General features: G+C 37.0%; 1 protein-coding gene across 1 annotated transcript in view; it reads left to right on the top strand.

Moving 5' to 3' along the window:
* CTNNA2 (catenin alpha 2) overlaps positions 1-24422 on the top strand; it is a 495930-nt gene that overhangs the window by 85887 nt on the left and 385621 nt on the right. The window contains exon 3 of the mRNA XM_086747020.1: positions 17984-18179. Coding sequence (XP_086603146.1) covers positions 17984-18179 — 196 coding nt within the window. The remainder of the gene's footprint in view (positions 1-17983; positions 18180-24422) is intronic.

Genomic DNA, 24422 nt, shown 5'->3' with positions numbered 1-24422 from the left:
AGCTGTCAAAGGAATACAGGTAACTGGCACTATATAATGTAGAACTGATCCAGCTTTTCCAAACAGTATTCCACAAGATGCATTCCGTATTTTTTTTTCTTACAGTTCAGATATTAAAAACAAACATCCTCCTGCCCCCAACAACATTTGTTAGGCGTGTGCTTTTCATATCGTACTCCCACTTCTAATTCTAAAATCTCTTTCCACCTTTTTGACAGTTTGTCAACACAGTGAATCACATTTATTTGGCCTAAAATTTGATGGAAAAAGGCCTTCAGACTTAAAAATAGGGATTTATAATAGTAAAAGTTTATCTTAATAAGTGGTACCAAATAAGTATGATTTGTAATCTTCAACCTTTAGTCCTAATACTCATGAAATGCCTTCTAGTTAATGCTCTATCATGAAAACTTATGTGTATGATAATAGTTTGCATGGATTTTTATTAGAGAACTTGAGGCTAAAAGTAGTAAGCCAAAGTAAAAAAAAAAAAAAAAATAGTAGAGCAGAACTAGTTTTCAGTAGAATCCTGCTTAAAATATTAAATGTAGTGTTATAATGGATAAAAATAGTCTGAGTGTGTTGTCCTGTACTATATGTAAGAAAGTTCATTAGCTCCTCCTACCCTTATTGTGTTTTAAATGTCAAGTTGAACAAGGAAAATTGCTTTGAAGTCCAAGATTTGAACTTTCTATATTGAATGGAAAAATCGTAATTTTTACTAGCTAAATCCTAAGCAGTGTCTGAACACTGAAGTAATACAATCAGTATTTGCATAAGAGCTCTTATATCACTGACTAATGTTATATTATTGTGTATGTTAAGCCATTTGTAGTCAGGCAAAACTATAAGGCAAAATATGCTTGATTTTAAATTCACAGTAGTTGATCATAGTGGTACCAGTTTAATTCGACGGATTTGTGAATAAGACAATTTATTTCAGCCAAGTGAAAAATCTAGTATGGTTCTGGTCTGCTGGTGGAGCAGGATCACCAGCTCTATGTCATAGACTCTTGTTCATGATGGCCCAATGCTGTTGCCTAAAAAAAAAAAAAAAAAAAAACCAAAAAAAAAAAATCCCTGTTGAGGCTACAAAGGGCAAAGCAGCTGTTCTGGTGGAAGAGGAGATTCAGCAATCAGCAACAGCTCTGGCAGTGAATCATCCTAGTACAGATGTAGCCTCAAGTAATTGTTTTATAACACTCCAAAATAAACAGGGTTGGTTTACACTAGGCTTTTATCTCTTTTATTCCTTCTTTTTCAAGAACCTCTGGTGACACCTTCAGAACTTCATATGTTATCAATAAACAAATATTTTGGTTTCGGTCACAGATGGACGATATCATTCTGTCATCCTTGTGGATAATTCCCATAAATCAAAACTTATAGAATTTGCATTGATAGATAAATCATAGTGAAAGTGATGTTCAGTATTGTAGAATTATGTTGTATTGTGATTCCACGGCAAAGTCACCTTTTGTTAGCTCCTTCCAGAATGTACCTAGGATAATCTACGTATTACACTATATAAATGTTATTCCCTTTATATTTATTTATAAGGAAATGTTTTCTGTAGCAACTCAGAACCATGTGCTTCATAAAAAGATGGTTGTTTGTTTGTTTGTTTGTTTTCCTTGATTATAGTGTACATATAGTTTACAGCAAATAGCAAAAATGAGAAGTTATCTAGAAACACTGCAGGAGATACATTCATATTTAAATGTAACTTCAATCAGTTAACATGGTTAATTAAAAAAAAAGAAATTCTATTTCATTGTATCTAAGATAAAAGTACACAATACCCAAGACAAGTACAAATACGCTCCTTGAAACAGCAGTCGGAGCAGTACTTGGCCTAATGTGCAATCTTTCAAGTGGCAGGGTGGAAGAATTTTTGTTTGGTGTGACTAAATGATCGTTCTTTTGCTCTGCTTTCATTGTGGTGCTTAACAAACATCTCCACTCATAGATACTGTTCTTCACAGTTCTGTTCCCAATCTCTAGAGTCTCCTAGGTTATACATCAGCTAATATTTTTACAAGCTGTTTTACATTCCCTATGTTAACTACCAGAAACTTTCCATATTGTTCATTCCGGTGTATTTGCTTAAAAATTTTTAATATTTTGCAAGTTAATCCTTTCTTTTTCTAGTTGGAGACTTACAAATTTCAACTGACTCCTATGCATTGCTCTGAAGATAAAGAAACGAAACTGCATCCTCGAAGACTCTTGGGTGATTTTTCAGATGTCTAGTGGTGTTTGTGAAGAACTACTGTTCTGTACCACCTATGTTAGAGAATTTTGGCATTTTGCAAAGGCTTTTCATAATTAAAGAAAATATAGTTGAGGTGCTTGTTAGGAAACTGAGGAAAGAATTCTACTTTTTTTTTTTAATTTTTCAGTACTAATAGCCCACGGAGATAATTGGTGTAAAAATGTAATACGGAATTATGTATTACTAAGGATGACATCCTTGTTAAATTGGCTTATTGTTAAAAATACAGCCTGAAGTCCATATACTTTAATGTTCATTAATGCATTTGTTCCTTAAGAAAAGCTTGTTTAGTGTGCCTTTGTTGCTTGTGCCGGAATGAGTTGGAAACCAACTGACTGAATGTCACTTTGTGTTTCAGACATAACGCGTTCTTTTTGGCACCTGCTGTTCTGTTCTGCTAGTTGCCACTTACTGCTGGGAATATATGGATCAGATTCTTTTCTTTTACTTCTCTAAGACTTTTATTGGCTGTGGCTGCCAGTTGGGGTTATTTTCCCTCAAATTTGTAATTTTGTTCTTTCCTTCTCCATATGGCGAAGTTTAATCCAAAGCTATTGTTTCAGCGTTACTATTGAGAAAATTGATGCCAATATTGGTAATGGTGAGAGACAGCGGGTTAGGAAGGACTATTTCATTTGCAGCAGGAGGGGAAAATAATCTGATCTCTTTAACATAGGGGGAAAAACCAGAAACCTAAATTCAGTTATCAGGTAGGCAGACAAATGCCTAGTCCTATGGTGATTAGAAAGGTTTAGGTACCATATGCAGCAGGATAATTAGATGTATTACTCATGGTTTTGTTGAAAGAAACAATGAAAAAATTGTTGCTATCTACTCAACTAGATCTATCTGTGGAACGTGTGGGACAGAAGTAGCTGTTAGATCTGTGTGGGATGATGTTGCTGCTCTCTATTCTTCTGACCAAAAAAAAAAAAAAAAAAATCAAAATCAGCAGAAGGAATACAGAGATTGTTTCTGTTCCTGATAAGTCCTGGGAGAAAGCCAGTACTTTTCTAGTTTGATCAAAGGTAATTTCTAGAAAGGTTCTCTTTCTCTTTGTCTAGAATTTTCTCTCTGAACAGGCTATTTGAATGAGGCTGTACTACCATGGCAGGTCCACAGTGATGAAATTTTAAAATAAAATTCAGTATGTTTGTGTGCGAGCATAGCACAGTACCCTTTTAATTTATGGAATTTTTTTCTAATGAAGAGTAATATCCTCCCTCGCCTCCTCCCGACCCTGCCCCAGCCCAAATGGATGAGGTGGTGGTTGTGTAGTGGCAGATAAACCATGTATATGACCATCTAAAGACATCATTGGATCTCATTTTAGTTGAATAGTAATAAGTTGAAAGCTCAGTGAGTTGATATTAAAACAAAACAAAACAAACAAACAAAAAAAAACCCAAAACAAAACCAACAAAAAACCCTAAAAAGAAACAAAGCAACCTTTCAACAAACTCATTCAAGTCTCTCACACAATTTTTTTTTTTTTGTAATAATGCAATTGTATTCTTCTATTTTTAAACATATAGCTTTCTTTCCTGTATTGCTGTGCAAAAGGTACATAATAGAGAGAAACTAAGTGCTTTGTTGAGGGAATGGATCTTTACCCTAGGCAAAATACACGCTTTGCCTTCTCAGCCTCTGTGCAATGTATAGGGATAAGTGGACTACAATGCAGGTCAAAAACTGGTCAGACTTCTGGACTTCAAGAGTAGTGGTCAGACATTGATGGCCAGCAATTACCAGGGGCATTCTACAGGGCTTGGTGTCAAGCTGATATTGTTTAATGTCTTTTCATTGATCTGGGCAATGGGGTGAAATGCACTCTCAATAAACTTCCAGAGAACACTAATTTAGGAAGAAGGTTGATATGCTCAAAAGCTAGGGCTGCCATGAGGAGTATCTCAACAGGTTGATGAAATGGACTGAGAGAAGCCTAATGAAGCTCAACAGAAGCCAATGCAAAGTCCTGCAGTGGGATGGAGTAATCTAATGTCATGACATGGGCTGGAGATGGACTGTCGGGGCATGTGAGAGTCCTGCCAGACAACAAATTGAACGTAAGACTAGAGAGCAACATTGTGGGAAAGAAGGCTGCACTCATACTGAGTTGTTTTGGTGGGCTTGACATAAGCGTAGACAGAAGGTCAAGGTAAGTGATTGTCCCCCTGTAATCAGTAGGTGTAAGACCACATTTGTAGTACAGAGTCCTATTTGGGGCTCACGAGACATTGCTACACTGGACTGAGTCATTCTCTTATATCAAAATTGGCCCTGCTTTGATGAGGGGCTGGGCTAGAGACTTCCAGATGTCCCTTCCAGCCAAAATTAACTTATGATGATGTATATAACAATGTGACTTTTTAAAGGAGATTTTATACAGTGTGAAATGTGCCAAAAAAAAAAAAAAGAAAGTAGCCTAAAAATCCCTCATTCAGGGAATACTCTCTTCTGTACTTCTGAGTGAGAATTTGTAGGTGCTCTGTGCAAGCTCTGCAGTGTTTTCTTCACTGTTTGTAATGTTAGCGTGGCTGCGATGGAATGGTGGAGGTGTGGCTACTGATGCTGTTGTGCCATTCTTTCAAGACTGCAATTCAAATTATTTCAGAACTGAAACAACTGGCAAACTGAAATGGAAAGACTGAAACAGTTCTTTCCTTCTGCCTGTGTACTCGCACCTATCCTAGAGGTTGTTGTCACTGTGAAATAGGTGACTGGAGGTAAAATGTGCCAGGATATGAAAATTTGTGATCAGCAATGTTATTTTGTTCAAATTCTGTAATTCAAATCATTCTTTCTCCAAACTGGATACCTGAGTGTGTTCTTATTGGTTGAGTAGGTGTGAAAAATAGTGAGGAAATAAAATAAAATATGCAATAGTCTGGTCTCATCTGGTCTGTCTCAGATATTACAATTTTGTAGAGTTATGATTTCATTTAAATAAATTTATTCTTTATGAGGATTGAAATAACATGGTAATAGTATTGGCTTTAACCTGTCCACGTTTTGCCCTAAAGAAGTTTGTACAATCTTCTTGGAAAAAAATATTTTCTTCATTTTCTATGTAGTAATTTTAAATAATTTTCCCCAGTTGTTTCTTATTAAAAAAAAAAGACTCAAAGACTAAGTTAATTTCATTATTCTTTATACTATTGGAAATAAACCCCCAGAAAATTAAATAATATCAAATTTGGGGGGATTTTGATTTAATCTGATCTATAAATAGAGTGGAAGATTGTTTGCTTCTGTTTCCTGCTGTTCTTTATGGGAAAGGTTTTCATTAAAAAAAGATCTATTACTTGTAACAGAGAAACCAGAGCACTAACTGGCTGCATATGGCTGGAGTATTTTTACTTCCCTCCCTTCCAGTGCTTTACGTTAGCTGAAACTGAAACTCCTGGGAATCTTCTTTTTTTTTTTTTTTTTTTTTCTCTTAAGTTTTTAGTGATGTATAACATTGTTTTAAATGCCAGTTAGGAGAGTTAATAACATTATAATCCCATTACTCCAGGGGAGCCAGTCTCCCAGGCTCCATCCATAGCTAATGGTGGGCACTCCCAGCAGTGCCAGCTTCTCTTCTTTGGCTGGTGGGAGCCTGGGGAGATCACCCTGCCTGTGAGAAACTTAGTGCTACCTGCCTTGATAGTTGCCTGCTATCTTAGTTTAGTATCCAGTTAAGTATTATTTAAATTTTCTTATGGTATTTCCTCTAATACAGTGTCTTAGACATTTGGGAAAAAAAAAAACAAAAACAAACAGATAATATTAAAGCTTCTATTCTAGATGCAATATCTATTAAGTTGGGAAATAAAACCTTTTTTTTTTTTTTTCCCCTCAATATAAATAAGCCCAGAATTAGTTAGAAAAAGCTGTAAAACCTTACTAAGGATGTTGCCATCTCTTTTGCCTTTTTTCTTTTTTCCTTTTTTCCTAACTAATACAACTGTTACTTGCTTTGTGGCTGAGTTCCTTCAAAAACTAAATCTTAAATAATGCTGCCTTTGAAATTTTTAATAGCATTTCACACCAAAAATAGTTATCTAGAGGATGATAATTTAAATATCAACTACGAATTTAACTTTGGAAAGTATGTGATGTTTATAGTAACAAGGGATTTCCCAAGCAGCCTGCTCTGTTCCTCTAGTGTGGCGTGCCCTCGTGTGGTTAAATGAAATATCTTCCTTGAATGAGTCCGTCACCCTTTGAATTTATTGTCTATTCTACTAAAGAACTAGGAGAAAAAAGACTATTAGCTAGATGGGAGATAGTTAGCTTTTGGTTCTGGTTCAGGAACAGATGTGTGCATTTTACTTGTCTTGTTTTTTGAGATTTTTGAGAATCCATTTACCAATATTTAGCACAAAGTGGCTTTATTTCTGATTTGTTGGTACTGATAACTCTAAGTATAGAAATGGAAACTTGTTTCTTGATTTTCTCCCATATAATATATAATACCTGTAGTCTTTTAATACTATTTGAGTACCACAAGACTTAACTTTGTGGCAATAGTACCTAGCTAGATATTCCACGTATCTTATATCATAGATGTTATGCATTTGTAAGCTTGACTATTAATTCCGTATTCAGTTTTTGAAGAAATTTGAGTTAATGAGGTGTTAGATTTCATTTCTCATCATTCACATAGATTGCTAGCAGCTTTTCTTGAGGGCTTCACGCTCTTACAGCAAGTTGCGTATGATAATGACTTTTCTTGCACTTATGAAAGTGTTGTAACAAAGTTTTGGCCCGAATTAAAAAGCAGTAAAACTGGAGAAAAACAGGAAAATGCACTTCATGCATCCGTGATGCTTAGTTTTTTAGTTAACAAGGAAAACAACAGATGCAAGTAGGGGAGTTAAATAAATTAAAGTTATTGAATGCAAAAAATTACTTCAATTACTGCTCAGTTGTTGCTGAGACCATTGGACACAGCCCTGAAAGTGGACATTTCTGTCTGCTTTGAGGTCACTACTGCTTAATGTGTATTTACTGATTATCAGGTAGACTCTAGCTTTCTGATTAATTTTAGTTGATGTAAGATAAAACTCATGTTTTATTGTTTAAGGGAATGTTTTTCAAATTGTAGCCTGTTGACCACTGGTGACCACAGAGATGATCATTTGGAGCTAACTAACTTGCCTTTACTGGTTTAAATATTTTAAGTTCCCATATGGGTGTGTGATGTTGTCTCATTAGCACAATGGTAAACAGAAAGAAGATGGTCACAAGATCACAAGCGGGGAGGATTGGTACATCAAAATGTTGCTCCAATTAAAATTCAATCTATGCTATATGAAGCCTATAAGCATCCTTGATTTAGAGCTTTGGAAGACTCAAAGGTATGGAGATGCCAAGTCCTTTTTAGGCACCCAGCTCCTGGAGTGTAATTAATAAACTGAAGTTATATGATTAGGTGCCCTGCTCAACTCATGAAGAGGAGAAATGCTTAGAAGTAAGGTTTACAAGATGGCAAGTGGAAGTGATGACAATGAAAGTGGACTTTTCAAATTTCTGTCCCTTCCTGGAGCTTACATGCTCAACTCTGAGCCTGGAAAGGAGGGCTTAGGTCATATGGTGACTACTAGCCAGCAAATTTGCTTGGAGTTAGTCTAAGTCCTCCTTCAAGGTGAAAAAAGGGCTCATTGTTCTCTTTTCAAACCCAGCACACTAGTGTTGCAGCTCACCTTCTTGTGTAATATTCTAGATGCTAAGGTGTTCACTTGTCTCCTGAGCCTGAGGTGTATTTCAAACCCACATTTCTTACCCCCCAAAACAATGCTGTACCCACCTGGGGTACGTAGCCTGGTCTCAAGGCTACATAAAGTAGTTTTCCTGTTAGAAGTATGCCATTACGTGGGAAATAATTCTGTTCATCTATCCATCTTAGTATAGTCATCAGCTATTCTTATTCATAATGAAGAAATAGACGACAGAACATGCATGTTGAACAGTAAAGATAAACTTGAATTTTTGAAATGGCACAGCCCGATTTGCTTGCTGTAACCTAAAAAGCTGAAATAATGGGAATCTGTATTTTATACTGTCTTGGCAGTTGCACTTGACTGGGAGCAAGCCCTTTTGTGCAGTTATAACCACCGCAGTGAATTAGAAATACAGAGAAATGCCTTAAAATTTGACTTTTATATTTTACTTGCATTAAAGATATTGAGCAGATTTTTTAGGAGTCGGATTAAGCCAATAGTTTCATTCAAGACTTCTCAAAAGTGATAGTAACCCATTGTGTGATTGGTCCAATTAAACACCTCCTTAAGCTTTTCTAGCTTGGCAGAAGCAGGAATTATCAAAATTCCTAACAAGATACTAGAAATCTGTATGCAGGAAGGTGATTTTGTTCTTGAGAGAGGTTTTGCAATCCTAACAGCACAGAGGCAGAGAGGCTATCTTGTAATTAATGCTGTTTCATGAGATGGTCTTGGTGCCAGTGCTGTTACCAGTTGAGAAGTGTCCACGCCGCAGTGTGGCACCACCATAACTGGCACTAATTGACATTCTTCTCGCCAGGCTCTGCGTGGAGATTGGATGCACGGTATCAATTGAACAACTGTTTCTGTATCTTTAGGGCTTTTCCTGGGGTCACAGTCGAGGCAAGTTGGCTGGGTGGTGTGTGGAAGCTCGAGTCACGTACGTGAGCAAATGAATCCATAGGAAACTTGAGGAATATAAATCTGCTGTCTTTCATGGGTGGAATATTAACGTAATCCTTTTTCCTGTCTGTCAAGTAACTCTTCATATGGTGGAGTTATAAGAAAAGAAGCTGGAATTAATATTGGCCTTCTAAGTAGCATCATGGTAGTTTAATACCAATTAACAGAAGAACTTTGTCACAAAAGGAGAATTAAAAAAATGCTTCTAATATATTACAAATTATAGGCAAAATATTTGAGGGACACATTTTATTAGCCTAACATACTGTTTCTTATTTCAATAGTGGGAGAGTCAGTGAAAACATATTGCAGGTTTGTATGTCTATTGTATAAAAGATAATTTTTCAGTAAGATTTGTAAGAGGAAAAGCAGCGTGATGGAGGTATTACTGGATTTTTCTTATTTTTGTTAATATAACAAGTAGTAGGAAATTCCACAGAGAATTAATACTTGCTGAAGAACTTCAAAATACTTGCTGAAGAACTTTAAAAGTTCGTTATATAATATTCATTTAAATTGGCTGGGTTATAAGCTTCTTCCCATGGTGTGAACACTGATAAGAAGAATATAAATTAACAGTAAGGGTGGTGTTATCTCTAAATTACATCCTAAAGGTACATCATGTAGACAGAATAGAAATATGCAAATTTGTTCAGGAATTTGTATTTGGCAGTGGAAACGTGAATCAGAGCAGCTAGCTGTCCTCAAGCTACATTGGATTAAAATATACTGGCTGTAATCGGTGTTGCCCGAGTTATCTGTGTACTTCACATCTAAAAGGCAGGTGTGTCACTGGCATTTTTTTTACATCCTAGCTAATAATTTATACATCAGAGAGAATAGTCTGCTTATTTATTAATTCTTCTTATTCCTCTAACCACCAGGTATTTACAGACACTGAAGGGAACTGGAAGGTGTGGATAGTGAAAGTTATATTTGTCAAGGAAAATTCAAATTTCTATATATAATAGAAAAATAATTTTAGTTTTATGAATTAGGTAGACAGCTGGTGCTAATTGTGCAGAGATCAGTAGAAGAGTTAATTATGCAAGTTATGATTTATGGGCTAAGGACAGTGGCAAATTACCGAAGTTGATTAAGAAAATTGAAGAACGATTATTATTTAATAAAGGAATTATATTAAGTACTGAATTGTGTTCAGCAGGAAGTGTGTGTTCACAATTATATTGGTGTAATAAGGAAGAAAACCCAGGGGTTTTTTTGTGGTACTAGAGAGTAAGCGCACACATGGAAAAAAAACTCAAGTTAGCCGCTTCTCTGTTTTGTATGTGAACGGAGAAGCAGCAGGTGTTGAAAATATTTTCTACTGTATTTTGCTCAATAATATCTTGTGGTTGGATTAGGATTACCTGATGAGCTACTGCGGAGAGCCATATAATGAAGTAAGTTTACGGCATGCAGAGTTGGGAATATGTAAAGCAAAGTCCCGTGTGTTTTTCCTCTGGTTCTGGATGGTCAAAGTGAAGGAGGTCACAAACACAGCATGCAGGTCTGTTTTCTACTTCATTTTGACCAAGGAATTGAATCAAATCTTCCTACAGCCATACCAGTGCTTTAACCCATGCTGGTGCTTTAACCTACAACGCAATCCGTTTCTCTCCCAAACTGTTTTGAAAGATCTCACTCTCATTTCATTCTGCTGCCAAAGGAAGTAAAAAAAGGAAAACCCAGCCCTCAGACAGTTTGGAAAGTTAAGTTTGTGTTTTCAAGGCAGTTGTGATTTCCCCCCCCCCCCTTCTTTTTGATGATACAAACTTCGGACAGAAAGAGGGTGATTTTGAAAAACAACGCTGAAGGGGATACCATTAGTGTAACCAGTGAGGCAGTGAGAGGGTGCATTCGAGTGGAAGTGTGGCCTTGTATCTAGAAGTAAAAGGGCCCTTACACTAAAATGTCAGGGCTGTCGTTTTTCAGGTCATTGAGTGTTTCCAGCAGCTTGGTGATATATGAGTGTATGAGAATAAAGGAATAACTTGTAGATGTTCACTTTCAAGAAATGCCACTGGGAAGACCAAGTAATATTTACTGAAAATAGAAGGGACATAGGGGAGAACAGTGACTTTTTTTCCAAATAATTAATGATCTCCCAGAGAAATTTTTACATTGATTTCACCTGTCACAACTAAACCAAAGTACTTGTGTGAATGGTTTTCATAATGTACAGATTTGCATAGCCATAGATGATTTACCTACTTTGACTTATTAAGAACAAGCAAACAGATAAATGCTGTTCACCCTCTGAAAAACTCTTAAGAGTCACTGTCATTGATATTTAAAAATCATAGAATGACAGAATGACAGAATGATTTGAGTTGGAAGGAGCCTTATAGATGATATAGTCCAGTCCAACCCCCCTGCAAGGAGCAGGGACATCTCCAACCAGATCAGGTTGCTCAGAGCCCCGTCCAACCTGACCTTGAACGTTACCAGGGATGGGGCATCCACCACCTCTCTGGGCAACCTGGGTCAGTGTTCTACCACCCTCACTGTAAAAATTTTCTTCCTTATGTCCAGTCTGAATCTGTCTCCCTCTATTCTAAAACCATTACCCCTTGTCCTATCGCAACAGACCCTACTGAAGAGTTCCCAGTCTGTCCTGTAGGTCCCCTTTAGGTACTGGAAGACCGCTCTAAGGTCTCCCTGGAGCCTCCTCTTCTCCAGGCTGAACAGCCCCAACTGTCTCAGCCTGTCCTTACAGGAGAGGTGCTCCAGCCCTCTGATGGTCTTCGTGACCTCCTCTGGACCAGCTTGAATGGATCCATGTCTGTGTTGTGCTGGGGATTCCAGAGCTGGGTGTGGTCTCACAAATGTGGAGTAGAGTCACCTCCCTCAACCTGTTGGCTGCACTTTTGATCCAACCTGGGATACGATTGGCTTCCTAGGTTGAGAGCACACATTGCTGCCTCATATCTAAATTTTCTTCCACCAATATCCCCATGTCCTTTTCTGAAAGGCTGCTCTCAGTTCTTTCATCACCCAGTCTGTACTGAAAAAAAAAATAATAACAAGGCATCAGTGATCAGTGACAAACCACATGGATTAGTAGTATAATAAAAATCATATCAATATTATCCTCAAAAAACCTGTCGATATATTTTGTAATGTTATGGAGAATATTGAGTACCTAATGCAATTCAAGCAGATATTGAGGAAAGAGAAGGGGGGAAGTATTACAATTGTTAAACTTTTGGCCCATGCATTTCAGGAATCTGTAGGGAAGACAGTTTAATTCGCAGAGCCAGGAATGTGTTTCAGAGCTGGAGCTGCTGCCTGGGGATTCATTTGATGAGCGTGTGATCTTTCACTTCTGGCATCCCTGCTCGCACGTGACCTCTGCGATAGGGAAATCCATGCTAATAGAATTTTCTGCTTTCAGCAAAGACATCCTCACCTTTCTTTTGTGCTGTTGCAGCTGTGTAAGGAGGACTTAATTCGGGATGGGACTGAACTATTAATTAATGAAGTTCTGTTTTTGCAGCTGAGATCTGTGCTAGAACTGTGTGAAGCTGCTTTAATAAAATAAGAGAGCGAGGTTCCCTAGTGTGCTCACAAAGCCAGGATCATTATAGGGTTGCCAAATGAGCTTATGGCAATTATCAAGTGATATATTTGATAACTGTACAAAATTTTGGGTGAGGTCTGCAGTAGTTAGTAATACAAGCTGATAGAGACATTCTTCCCTTTGTACTGGAGTAGGTGGGATAAGATATTTAAAATAAACCAGTTAGCTTTAGAGCTCTACCAGAAAGCTGAGCTATGTTCTTGACTTTTTATTTTTTTTTTTTTCTTCCACCCCCTGCCCCCCCCCCCAGTAATACAGTTAAAATGTTCTGGGTAGACACTTCTGAAAAACTCAAGCTTAGTGATAAGATAACAGGTTATTTTATTTTTTTTTTCTTGTTAATCATAAAACTTATATTAAGGTATAGGTTGATGTATTTTGGTTTTTTTGGTTTGTTTTTTTGTTTTTTTTTTTTAAAGGGGGAAGTAGCTAATATGCCTTGGGTTTTTCTCTTACTGGTGTAAGAAGTCTTCCTCCCCCAATATGACTGACTTTTCTTAGTGGTGCTTCTAATTTTGGAAGAGATCGCTTTCTTAGCATTTCAAACTGGTAACTTAGTGTAATTTAAAAGAACCTTATAAAAGGTAGGCAAAATGCCAAGATTCCGGTTTTTATGAGTGGTTTTCTTTCCGTAAGGGCTGTGTATTTTGCAGAACCCAACCCGTTAGTGCAAAGGCTTGAATCTAGAATTGCCCTTTCCCAACCCCAGGTTAGAGAACGATTCCTCTCCTTGCTTGTTGCCTTTTGGTCGCACGAATCTTCTGTCTGTTCCTGTGTGATAGTTCAGTTTTATTTTAGAGAGAAGAAAATCCCATCATTCCAGTTAGTGTACAGTTTATTGATTACTATACTTCCTTGGGAAGGGAGACATCTCCTTTGCATCTGGAGAGTTCAGACTTCTCCTTTCCTTTGCTCTTTTTGTTAGGTTGTCATATGAAATTTTACAGAATATTTTAGGTGACCTTGAATAAAATCTGCTTGATAAATGAAAATCATTGTATTTGTAGAAATCATTGCAGGAGTTTTTCGTTATATCCAGTTCGAATCTCTCATTTCAACTTGTGCCTATCTTTCTTGTATTGGAGACCCCAAAACTGGACATGACGTTCCGGGTGTGCCAGGGCACACTGACAGCTTGCAATCTATGAAGCTCCCTGAGGTCCCTTGAAGGAGACTTGCTCCCCATCCAGTCAATCCCTCCTTTGTCTTATCGCCACAGGTTCCTCCTTTACTGGTGCACTTGCACTTGTCCTCCTTGACTCTTACAGGGTTCCTCTGAGTGCCAGCCCTGTCCTGAAGCATATTGACTGATCCCCGCAATACATCATCTGCAACTTGATGGGAGTGCACTCCATCGCTAGCACCAGGTCATCGCTAGCCCTCGTATGTAGATTAAATCATCGAAAAAGAAGCACAGCGGAACAAAAGACATACTATAAAATTATTTCAGTAGTATAGTATGTCCATGACAGTTTTCTCTGACTCAATGCATCATAAGGAGGATGACCACGAATGTTCATGGAATAAGGTCCTCACCTTTCTGGTCATAGCGGTAGCAATTACAGTAGGGATGTACAGCTCATGGTACAAGACTAGAAATTTTTGTCATGTTCTTTAGAAAATACTTACATTTTGGAAAGTGTGTATACACTCTTTATGTCTGCTCTCAATGCTTTCTTTACTGTATATGTCACTGTATAAGCTTTTACAGTAACCTCACTCAGAATTGGAGCTGCTTATACAATTCATTCACTCAGAATTGGAGCTGCAAATGCAGTTTCTGACAATAGAAGTTTTTAGACTTTTTTGCTATGCTTATAAATTCCCATTATCTGGTTTTGATATGCTGATTACTACTTGAAACTGTACACTGAAAGTAGCTGTTGGGTCACACCATTCTGCTTATGTTTACTCCTGTACTTGCAATGATTGATAAATTCAGAATGTGGAGATTTTTTTGAAGGACATGTATTTACATGTGCTCAATTATAATATGTGGCAGAGATTTCATTTTATACTTCTGTTAAAAGTAGCTGGAAGATGCATATGTTAAATTAAATCTGGGTGAAATGTGTGCTTTCTTTTTCTTTTCCTGAGGAAAACTAACCTCCAATGTTTGCTTCTAGACTGTCTCTGAAACAAATGAATAGTATTATTTTGATCAAATTAGTTTGGGACCTTGATTCAGCAAAATAATTAGTTTTATCTATTAAGTTCATTTAGGTGGATGTGATATTGAATAATTTTCCCAGCAGACTGAAGCGTCTGGAATAGAGAAATGAAATTAAATCATAGATGGGAGACATGATGTGTACAAGATCAGAGACTGGAGTGATAATGCTGGAACTAGAATAGATGTCTGGAGATGTTCAGATGTTCCAGTGGTGCACACTGAAGCTTATATTAGTTTTCCTTTTCTTTGTAGTTTCTATTAAGAAAGACTTTTTCGTTAATCTACATCAACCTTTTCTTTGATCTTAGAGTCCTTTTTTTTTTTTTTTTTTCCCTCTTTCTAAGAAATTTGTTTTTATGGAAAAACATTTTAGATCTATCTTAAAGTTCCAAACATTTCAGTTTATTATTATTATTATTATTATTATTATTATTATTATTTAATAGTAATGTGAGAAATCTAACTGTTCCTGCTGGTGTTTCCCTAACCTAGAATGAAAGAGAATGTTTGTCCTTATGCTTTCTTTAAAAAAAAAACAACCCTAAACAGTGATAACTCATGACCAGTCACCTCCCATTAAATAAAAAGCATTAAAATTACTGTATGTTCAACCAATTACTATTTTTCCTTTGCGTGGTGCATGCTTATCCTTTCAAGAAATGCATTTTGCAGTACTTGGCTCATACTTACCAGTTTCAGGAGGAAGATGTCTCTTGTCACTCAATGCAGTTGGTGTAAATTAAATCAGGATACTTACTTTTCTATCTAAGTAAGTTTTATTTAGAATTGCCTGGAGATAATTGCTGTGTTATGAGAGCTGTATGTAAAACGGTTTGTTGGCTCTTCTGAGAACATTGTTGTGCTATTAAATCCAACATGTAGAAACATTTTATTAAAGTGCACACACACACTCGCTATATCTAGATCTAAAAATACATATGAAGATAAACCAGGAAAATATTTTGGAGATTATAGTGGTAAAATATTTATTCAGGATTTATTTCATTTAATTTAGCAATCTAATGCTTATTTGCTTGTTCTCAATCTGATATTTTAGGTTCCCTTCCTCATCAATGACGTCTAACTGGCTGTTTATCTGTAGGCACAAATTTATCGTATTTATTCTGCGACAGCTGTGGTCCCTATTCCCGTTCGTTGGCTGCACTAGTTGAGTACTTGTAGATGATATAGTAGATGTGGAACTTTTCTGTAGGTAAAGTTAGGTGAAAAGAATCCCACCCTGTAGATAATCATGCACAGAAGCAAACTTGCAGACTTACAATCCAGTAACACTGATTTTGTTGAATCTTAGGAAATTTTAGAGCATCAAAAGAAGTCTTCAGTCCAAGTAATTCCTGTGTCTTCACAGGACTTTGGCAGTTCTTATTCCAGCTACAACTTCTTTGTTTTTGTGCTATTTCAAGCATTTTTTTAGGTATTGACCCCTGCATCTACTGAATAAAGATCTATGAAATAGTCTGACTTGACTTGATTTATTGACCGCCTTTTCTTTACCTCAAATCTTTTTCTTCTCTGTACTATCCGAACTATTCTGGCAATCTAATTCGAGCTTGTTCAATAAGTCCAAATAGTTAAGATGAAGTTCCAAATTTCTCTTCATCTTCAGGTGAATTTCAGCATATTCTGAAACAATTAGATTGCCTGCTGTATGGGAAAGCTTTTCTTAGTCATCCTTATGATGTGCTGGACAAATCCGTTCCATTTGCTAAACCTGAGTTAGGTTACAGAGGCAGCCTGGTTTGTTTATTCTAAAATTCTTGAATTGACAATGATCAACCACAAAAGGATCTTCAGGAACATTTATGAAGAATAATTTCAAGGGAAAACTAATAAGGAAAATATTATTTATAGATACAAATAGTGGGGAAAAAAAAACAAATGATGGAAGACTATTATCTTCCTGCAGCCAGGCAGACTCCTTCCTGAAAGAAAGCTCTGGAATACCTTCCCCCGCCACAGTCAATACATCCATGCATATGGTGTTTTTTAAGCCCTGATAATATTTTTTTTTCTTCTTCCATAGTGTATAGTTTTTAGATGTGACTTGAGAAATAATCCTTAGTTGAGAGGAGAAAAAAAAAAAAAAAAAAAAAAGTTCGAAGAGAAAAAAAAAAAAAGTAGCACAAAGAGTACAACACAAGGCTCTTTGGTCACAACTGCACCAAAAGCCTTGTCACACTTTTTTGTAATAGGGATGAGATGGCAGTGAATTTTTATACTTTGTTTTGAAATTTTAGCTTTGTGTTGCACTGTCTCTATTGCAAAGATTTTTCTCTTCTTACAGGAAATTTCAGGGTTAGCACACCGCTGTGTTACTTCAGCTCCTCTGGTTTGTATCCTGGTCAGGGCGTGTTGCATCCCTGAGCATTACGGATCCGGTTCTGGTTTTTCCTGTGTTTAGCACCTGATGAAATCTGAAAATCTGATTCAATATTCGTGTCTTACAGAAAGGCAGCCTTCTACTGGTGGAGTGATAGAAGGTTTTTTTTATTATTGGTTTTTGTTTGGGTTTTTTTTTTTTTTTTGGTCCAGGAAAAGCTGTGGTGTACACCTAGCTGTATTTTAAAGCTTTATGGTAAAAGTTTTTAATTAGTTTGTGGACAGCTCAGTACGGAATTCCTTTACGAGATTCTACAAACATGGAAGCAGATTTTCTTTCTTTTTAAATACTGGAGAGAAAGTGGGATGATTTCACTATCTGCTGTTGTCTTATGCCAATACATGATACATATTCCTGAGCAATACTGAACTGAAGAGTTTTACCCTGTATAATCTTTGCCGCAGGACCTATTCACTCATTAATGGCTGGAAAAAAGCCACCGTGTTTTTGTCGCCACTTGAATGTAACTGACAGTACTCATCTGAAGGGATGATTGCTTTCTGAATGCTTTCTGACCCACGTGTGTTAGGTTTTCAGTTTATCGGCTTATTCATTTCATTTTAAAATGAAAAACAGTGACAAAAATGATGCTTTAGCACCAATGCCCTTCCACTTCTGTCTGTTATCTTTTTCTCCTTTGCTGCTTGACTGTGATTTGTTTACCCCAGACTAAATAGAGGTTAAAAGGAAGAACTTTTTCTATGTGCTGTCATGCTTTGGATTTTAAATTTTAAGTTTTATTTATTCAATACATGTGACCATTACATCATTGCAAGGGTAAAGAAAACAGTGGGAGTGTTGAATTAGGTGACCGTCTATTGTGCTATTAATAGCTGAAAAAGTGTTCAAACTCCCAAAAACTTGTTTTTATTTCCCAAAGGTAACCACGCTTGTTAACACAAGCAATAAAGGACCATCTGGCAAAAAGAAAGGACGCTCCAAGAAGGCTCACGTCTTGGCTGCTTCAGTAGAGCAAGCCACTCAGAACTTTTTGGAAAAAGGAGATCAAATCGCCAAAGAGAGCCAGGATCTGAAGGAGGAATTGGTTGCTGCTGTGGAGGATGTACGCAAACAAGGTATGTGGGCAACTTTTATTTGATGCTTTTCAAGATTTCTTCCAAAACAAGTGTATCAACTGCTCTGATAATGTAATTAAAACTGTGTCCCATATTAGAGTATTTCTGACCTTTGTGAATGGTAATATGTATAAAAAATCTCCTAACTCTAGTAAAAAGATGTGGGTTGTTTTGGTTTGGTTTTTTTTTCCCCTTTTTAGCTGTTCTGTCACCAAACAGTAAACTCAAATATTACTTAGCAGCCATGCTGCCCAGTGCCAGAGCTTATTGTTTCATTTTCAACTTGCTTTTTATTCTGCTGTGTAACAAAATGACATGATTTTTCACTTTGCTAAAATTGAGCAATCCTGCATGATTTAATATTTGAAGTTTAAATTGGTCTTATAGGAAAACTACTTTCAAATAAGGCTTTGAAATTTTAGAAATATCATGGATATACATGATACCATGAGTATCATCTGCCGGTTTTCTTTCAAGAGGTAAAATGTATGTCAGATGCTTTAAAATTTACATGTGCGGTAGGGGAAAAATGTGTTTTCCATATATAGTCATATCAAAACTTTTCACTTTTATTGACTTCAATTGTAATTATCTTTATTGCAGCAGAATTAAGTACCTTTCAGGTTTTTCCCATCATAAATCCTATAATCTGATACCATCTGCCAGTATCATCAGTCCTGGGATTTAGAACAAGACTGGCAGATCTCCAACTGAGCTTTCAAAAGGAGTCTAAAGGACTTAGGTATAAAATACTGATTTTCAGTGAGTTAGACCCCCAGCACTCATGATTTTTTTTTTTTTTTTTTTTTTTTTTAATTCAGAAAAGTGGACTTAAGTGATCATAGGAGACAGGGTTACAATCCTGTATTCATAAACACTGGTTTGCATATATTCCAGTCTGTTCTGTCCTGAGGCTTTTTCTTCCTCCTGTCCACTACATATATATTTAATGTCACTGTTTTCCTGTTGCTATATGTTGGGCTTTTTTAATATTGAATTGCCAGTACATCATAATAAATTGAGTATTTGCTGAATATGCTATGTACAGTGTTATGCCAGTATTCTGGTGGGGGGAGTGGGTTGGGTTTTATTGTTGTTGTTGCTGGCTTTGGGATTTTTTTTTTTAACTTAGAATGTTGATACTGATGTTTAGTTGTTCTGACATTCAGTTTAATTTGTTGGCTACTTCAGTCTCCTGTTGCTTACATTACTTATTTTGTGTTATGTCAGATCCTAGTACGGCATCTTCAGCGCTGAGGCGAATGCCCCCATTCCCTCTGAATTTATAGCTCGCTTCCTTTGGGGCTGTGATCCTGATTCAGTTTTGCTGCATTCTCCTGAGTTACTCATCAATGTAAACTGTTTCATGCTCTCTGATCTAGGCAAATATACCACATTGATTCGCATGGTATCAGAGTTCCTCATTATCTTTCTTTATCATGAGAGCTTTGTGTTAGTTAACAGTGATGTCTTTGTAGATCTGTGCTTTGTAAAGCTAGAGGCATCTTGAGAGGATTTGTTGTGGAGAGTTTTGGTTTTCATCTCTACTGAATTGGTGATTTTTTAATTGATAATAAGTCTTTTATTCTTTTTTTTTATCTGTATTTAAAAAAATGTATGAAGCAGAGAGAAAATCTTAATATTATGCAGAACAATATAGCCATTCATCTTTTGTCAACACTGTGGGCCAGAAAAAAAAGTCTGTCAGAAAAGTGGAACAGCTTTTCTGGGTCTATACAACCTGAGTCCATAATTAGGAGAGAGGAGACACCAAACACCTTTATTAGCACGCACGAGCCGTGGAAGCTAGTCCAGCGTGGTGCGGTGTGAAATGATATGTTTAGCTCAATGACATAAAGAGCTGGATTAATGAACTGAGACTGTGTTTTGCCAGAGTATTGCTAGTTGCTTCTCTGGCAAAATCCCAGCTTGGGTAATGACACCGTCAACCTCAAAGCGTCCCCTGCAGTTCCAGCTGGCTCTGGTGTGCTCCTCATTCCCTCCCTGCGTTGCTGTGTGCTGTTGTGTGCTACCATAGACAGTTGTAATTCATCCTGGAGACAGTTGCTTTCCATTGATGGGTATGAAACGAATAGACCCTATCATTTGCAAAATACTTTGGAATAAACATGAATGCAAAGTATATATAGCTTTACGATGCTTGTTACTTTAACAATGTGGAAGTAGATTTAGGTACCTGTATGAAACTGCTGACCGACAGTTTTGATTTACAAAGTTGAGTTCTAAAAAAAACAGCTAACAACAAGAAGAGAGTTGTGTTTTGTTTCACATAATGTTATGAAAAGTAGTAAATACTTCGTGCATAAAGCTCATAACTGTGTATCTATGATTGTGTGTATATATCCTGTAATAATTCCATGATAAGGAATACTTTGGCCTCATAGGTCTTAAAAATACCAAAATAGTGAAAATAAGCTTTAGTTCAAAACTATCTAAGTTCAATTATCCAATTGCTATGCCACTGAATACTTTGCTGCATGGGTATTTATTCCCACATTGTCAGAGCTGTGTCAAAGATCTCCCAAACGGGGGATACATGAGACCAGGGAAATAGTGATGTTCGTTGTTTGTGTCGTAAAAAAAAAAAAAAAAAAGTTTGTATTTTCCTGGCATAGTTTGGGTTTAAAGTTACATATAAAAAATATATTAATGATGAAGGATTGTCTGATTTCTGCATCCATTTTCAACTCTGAGTCCCAGTGGCAGAATTCAAACTGAAGAGTTGATCTGCAGCTGGAGGTGTTTAAAGGTATCACTTACTGTAACAACTAAGCACCGAATACTTCAGGACTTTTTTTTGGCATTTTTCAGTCTTTCTGGCTGACTGTTATTCCCAAAGTGTGAGTTGAGTGAATGAACTGAAGGAATATTGGGTTAGAATCTGGTAAGTATGAAGGAGGAATTATGAATTCTTCTAAAAAAACGCTCAAAACTCCCTGATACTAATATTTTATCACTTAGAATTTGTCTACACACCCTGAGCTGTTGTTTCTCACCTGAGTTAGGGACTAGAGAAATATTTTGTAGAAAAAAATATTATCTAGTATTTTCACTTAAGCACCTACGTTTATGTAGAATATTTTTTACTGAAGTATATGAGAACTTCTCGGTTGTGGTTTTTTGTTTTGTTTTTTTTTTTTCTTATAGAAGTTAGTGACCACTATTTCTAGACAGAGGAAAAAGTGTGTATGTGTAGAAGGAAATTACTGAAAAGTAGTTATTTTAGACAAACCAGACTTTCTGTCCATTTCTGAAAGATGAGGTGAGGCTTGTGGTCAGTCCTGCCTGATGGGAGAATGAGTCTTGGTCTACACCTTTGAAAGAACCTGTGTGTACAATAAGCATATTTACTATTTTGTCAATAGCGTCTATGCCTCATCCCTGGAAACATTCCAGGCCAGGTTGGATGGGGCTCTGAGCAACCTGATCTGGTTGGAGATGTCCCTGTTCCTTCCAGGGGGGTTGGACTTAGATGATCCTTGAGGGCCCCTTCCAACCCAAACCATTCTATGATTCTGGAAGAAAACAAGTTGCCAGTAACACAGTGTCTTTGGTGGCTCACACCTGTCCAACAGGAAGCTTTGAGTATGAAGATTTGAAGTCTTATATTCAAAAAGTCACTGAAGCTATGGCTTGAAAACTCTATCTTGTTATTCAAAAATATTCAGAATCTGTTTTGAATTGCTTGTTGCATTTGTAAGCGACTTCAGTTGTTATTCATGCTTGTAGTGCTCATCTGAAGAAATATGGCATGCTAAATGTCGTTTTATGCAATTACTCTAATGCTAATTCTTTCAGACCCTTTTCAAATCCATTAATTATCTTTCAGCTCTCAGAGAAGTTAGCTTCTGAAAGACATTCAAGTTCCTTTTCTAAAATGATTTAAAACACATCTAGTGAAAACGCAGACATTGTACAGAATCTCAAAGAGTTGTTATACCAATAACTAGTGTCAGGGGGTCCCAAATCCAGCGGTGAGGCTACTGCAACTTCACAGCCCCAGGTCTAAGCAGTGGCGAGGCTGAGCACATATTCCCAGTAGGCATATGTGCAGAAACACGCATGTGCAGCTCATATGGACATCTATACACGACTGACCACACACGTCAGACACGCTGCACTTGCACAAGCCCAGCAGCACCAAGCATCTTGTCCTGATCAGGACTGAAGGCCCATCAGTGGGAAATACCTATATTGGTACATATAGTGCCTCATTGATCCACAGACACCGTGGTCTCTCCAGCAGCTGGAAATTAGGAAATCTGGCCCAGGGCATGGCCAGACAAGTACACTGACCAGCAATTCCATCACCAATGACTGGTCCCTTTTATCCTCTTACCCTATGCTTCTATCTTCACATGCTTGTTCCTCCTCAAATCATCCTGATCCTCCCTTTTCCCCATATTTGGTTCCTCCCCTCAACATCCTATTAAAAATCTTATGCACTCCTACAATGTACTTCCCCTGTATCCCACAGTGAGTCCCATATCCCTGAGCAGGAAGCTAAAAATAGAGGGAAAATGAAATGCATAGAGGTGATTTTTTTTTTCTATACACATCCGTAATGGTTCGAGTAGTTGGGGAGCTCTTGAACTGAAGATGATACTGATTCTTGTTAAAGCCAGCTGAGGACTGAGAGCATGTGTTTATTCTTTGCACCATTTTAAAAAGATTTATTTCTGTTACAGCCTTGGTTGGAGCTTTTCTAGTGTTCATTTAACTTTTCAATGTTTTGTTTAAGCTCCTCTTAGTTTAAATGTACTTAAGCGACTTACATCTCCCCGAAATGTTTGTTTTCAAAGGTGGTTGGTGTTTGATATATTGCCCAAATATGACAGTGTGAGACAAATTTTACAAAAGCACAGTGATATATGTTTGAAAAAAAGTTTAATATATTAGGTGATTTTTCCTTTTTCATGGTATATTTATTGTCTTGAAGGCTTTCTTGTATTGAAGATTTTATTAGTATTGTGATGCTACAGCAGGGAAGAATGAAATTGCTTTAGAATGTCAACTTCTGACAGTTGTCAAAAATTAAATTATACTCACAAATTGAAAGTTATGGAAATGGGGTTTCTTCCAGAAATATTTGACTTGATTTCTAAAATCAGATCCTAAAATTACTGCTTGTTTCTTTAGCAGCAATATTTATGTTTAAAAAAAAGGTTTTATTTGAGAAAGGACTGCAGAAATATACCACAGTTTAAAAAAAAAAAAGAAAGAAAAAAAAATAATCTTTCAAGGGATTTTAACTATGGCATATTTTTTGGTAAACATTTTGTTCCACCACCCATCACAGTGTAGTGTTAGTATGCATGAAATTTCTGAATCCAGGTCAAATATGGAAAATAGTTTCACTAGGATTTTTTTAAAAAAACAACCAAACAAAAACCCCAGAGTCTAACAAATTAGAAGAGGTGCCATAGGACGTTATCTTGCCCCGTTCTGTCTCCTAGCAGTAATTCCAAAAGTGGGTAGGCCTAGTCCGCAGTCAGTTAGTTCCCAGCAGTATTAAACGTACGACCTTTTCAGTTAAGTTTTGCGATACAATGTTCTGCAAGAAGATTTTTTGACGTGCATGAGATCTGTATTTAAGTTCTCTCTGTGCATAGTTGAATGTAGACCTCTCAGAAGAACGCTGTTACCGTAACGCTATAGAGCACCATGGGATGAGCATCTCGGCCTCTCGTTTTGAAGCTTTTTAAAGCTGCGTGCTAGTGAAACATCATCTGGATCACAGCTGATTGCTTGAATTCACTATTAATTCATTGGGCAGCAATTCTGAAACAAATTTCTTTCTTCAACCCAACATTAAAGAGAAAGTTTGATATACCCTTTGAACAGGAAAATCAGTTATTTTACAGCCTCAGTCAGACTAAAAGTATTTGGAAGGAGATTCCTTTCGACTTGGCAGTGAGTCACCTCAGATGACTGTGTGTAGGTGCCCTCTAAAACTTCCAGCACCAGTGATGGAAGTTTTTAACTGAGCAAAGGTATGAGTTTCACCAGATGTCTAATGTCACAATGGATAGGGTTAGGGAAACTGGGTGGGAGGGTGATCTGGAGTGGCGCAGAGACATTGTCTTGGAAATGTGAATTGGGAAGTTGTCCATCCAAGGGAGAAAGTCAAGGAGATAAGCTTGAGATTTGGTCATTACTTCATGCTTCAGTCACATTGCTTGTAGTGAAGAGATGGTGGACAATGGGAGGTGTTACAAAGCC

Source organism: Chlamydotis macqueenii, chromosome 4 (genome assembly GCF_036417535.1).
Source record: "Chlamydotis macqueenii isolate bChlMac1 chromosome 4, bChlMac1.mat, whole genome shotgun sequence".
Classification (NCBI taxonomy): Eukaryota; Metazoa; Chordata; class Aves; order Otidiformes; family Otididae; genus Chlamydotis; species Chlamydotis macqueenii.
Note: the sequence above shows the minus strand (reverse complement) of the source record. Positions and strands in the feature narration are given on the sequence as shown.